At 44.3% G+C, this 2409-nt stretch overlaps 1 protein-coding gene across 1 annotated transcript in view; it reads left to right on the top strand.

Annotated features, from left to right (window-relative positions):
- Nucleotides 1-458: 458 nt before the first annotated feature.
- The window catches only part of LOC104470525 (arginine-glutamic acid dipeptide repeats protein-like), a gene marked incomplete at its 3' end in the record, with an annotated part of 70471 nt that continues 68520 nt past the window's right edge, over nucleotides 459-2409 (top strand). The window contains exon 1 of the mRNA XM_010085480.1: nucleotides 459-783. Coding sequence (XP_010083782.1) covers nucleotides 459-783 — 325 coding nt within the window. The remainder of the gene's footprint in view (nucleotides 784-2409) is intronic.

Here is a 2409-nt window from a genome sequence, read left to right on the forward strand (position 1 = left end):
AAAATGATGCGTGTTCTGAGGGAGCACTTCCCATCCAAGATGTTCTTATATTTCTGTAGTGAACAAAATATTTTTTTTAGGGAATTGCGAGATCTCTTTGAGGATGGAGATAGCTTTGAACATTTTCCAGACACTTCATAAGTTATCATTTCTATGAATGCTTCAAAAGACCACTGTCTTGTGTTTTCCATACTGAATTGCTTTAGGATGTGGGGATTTTCTTTGTTTTTAATTTTTATTTTCAGAAATTGAAAAAATTTTGAATATTAACATGGGTTTTTCCCCTCTTTCTCCCCCCCCCACCCCTTCAAGAACCTTTTTAAAACGCTGGGGTTGTTGGAGTGGTTGAATTTTTCCTGGATTTGAGTGAGAAATTCAGAAGACTGAAGCCCAGGCTCACTGTCTACCTTTCACGGAGGCCCAGCCGTGAGAGGACAGAAGAAGGCACGTGGCGAATCATGACAGCGGACAAAGAAAAAGACAAAGACAAAGAGAAGGACAGGGATAGAGACCGGGATAAGGACCGAGACAAGAGAGACAAGGTGAGGGAGAGTGAAAACTCGCGTCCTCGACGGAGCTGTACACTGGAAGGAGGCGCCAAGAATTATGCGGAAAGCGACCACAGTGAAGATGAGGACAATGACAACAACAGTGCCACCACAGAGGAGTCCACAAAGAAGAGCAAAAAGAAACCACCCAAGAAGAAGTCCCGATACGAGAGAACAGACAACGGAGAAATAACATCCTTTATCACAGAGGATGATGTTGTATACAGGCCAGGAGGTAAGAAATTCTCCTGTTATGATTCCTTTGAAAATAATTGTGCATCAGAGCTACCAGTTAGTTGGCTGCAGCAGGCGGCACAATGTGCTCTCTGTTAATTTAGATAATGATTGTCCTAGGGGCAGGTTGCCACACTTCCATTGAAGGCAAATATGGATGCAAAAGTTTTTTACTGTATCTTTTCCATTGAAGGCAAATATGGATATGGATGCAAAAGTTTTTTACTGTATCTTGTAGTATCTGATTTGTTGGAATGAATGTAGCTCCTCTTTGAAGAAAGAGCCGCCCTTTTTTTCTTTCTGCTGTGTGAATTATCTGGGTATCATATGGAATCTCTGTCCCTGGGAATTTCAAAACTAAATTGGGTAAAGCACTGTTCCAGCTTCAGTTTCAGAGATTTGACTAGGTGGCATATGTGGTAGTTTTCTGTAAAATGATCAGTCAGCTGGAGCAAAATAGAGATGGATTCAAACAAAAAACCATGGAAAATAATGAGGTAAAATCTTGTCAGATTTTTTCCATGAGGTGCTGTGTATCTCAACTACTACAATCTCGTTATGAGTACAGAGGTAAATGTTGTAAGTGCTCTACCCAGTTGTAGTGGCTGTAAATACACTAAGATGCTGGTTGTGCGTGTGGGCAGCATCAGCCGCGGGTGCAGATGGACGGCGATACTGCCGGAGGTGCTGTGTTCCATCCTTGTTCTTCTGAGCGAAAGTTGTAGAGGCTGTTTTCCCTTAGAGCTACCTGTCAGAGTGGCTTGTCTACTGAAATGTTTCAAGTATCATTTCAAACCGTTCAAGAGATGTTTTTTCTCTTGGTCAGGGCTTGTAGCTGAGTAATAGTTGTTGCTTGAGCAGTAGCAATAGGGAGCCTGCAAAGCACCAGCTTTGGTGACAATCTTATTTTCAGTGTCAGAGGATGAAAAATAATTTAGAATCTGTTGAGAACAGCTGTTGTGTGGGCCCAGTAGTACAAGGCGATACGCTGGCTTTATTGCAAAAAGACTTTGCTTAAAATTAAGATGAAAAAACAGCTTGTGATCTCAATTTTATCCTGTAGCAGGATGGAGAAGAATTAGCTCTCTCTATTCAGTGTGTGCAGTGCTGGGAGTACCTCTCATCTAGCAGTATGTGCACAGAGGGATGTTTGCAGAGCAGCAGGAGTCAGACCTGTAGTTAGAGCTTGCCCCTTTGCCAGATAACTGACGAAGGAGAGGAGAGAGCCTGCAAGTGCTGGCAGTGTGGGGAGAGCTTCGATTGTTTAAGCTGTCGTTTTCACAAGCATATCCATTCAAAAGAGAAATCATCTCTATGTACAGGCTGGCAAGAGCTTCGGTTATGGCTTGTACCTCCTCCCCTGCCAGCAATTACCTACTGGGGATGCTGTTTATGGCCTGAAACACAAGGTAAAGCCTCGGTCACGGCACAGGCGTGGAGAGGTGTCAGAACCTGCACGCAGCAAACGGTCTGGAAATGCTGGCCAGGTACCCCGCGGGCCTTAGGGGACGTCAGGGAGCACGCACGGGTGACAGTGTGGGAGAACAGTCTTTAGCAAGCCAAGTACTCCATCAAATGTGTGTTGGTGCTGGGGGTTGCAGGACCAATGCTGAGGGAGTGGCTGCTT

This window comes from Pterocles gutturalis, unplaced genomic scaffold, assembly GCF_000699245.1.
Source record: "Pterocles gutturalis isolate BGI_N339 unplaced genomic scaffold, ASM69924v1 scaffold5040, whole genome shotgun sequence".
Taxonomy (NCBI): domain Eukaryota; kingdom Metazoa; phylum Chordata; class Aves; order Pterocliformes; family Pteroclidae; genus Pterocles; species Pterocles gutturalis.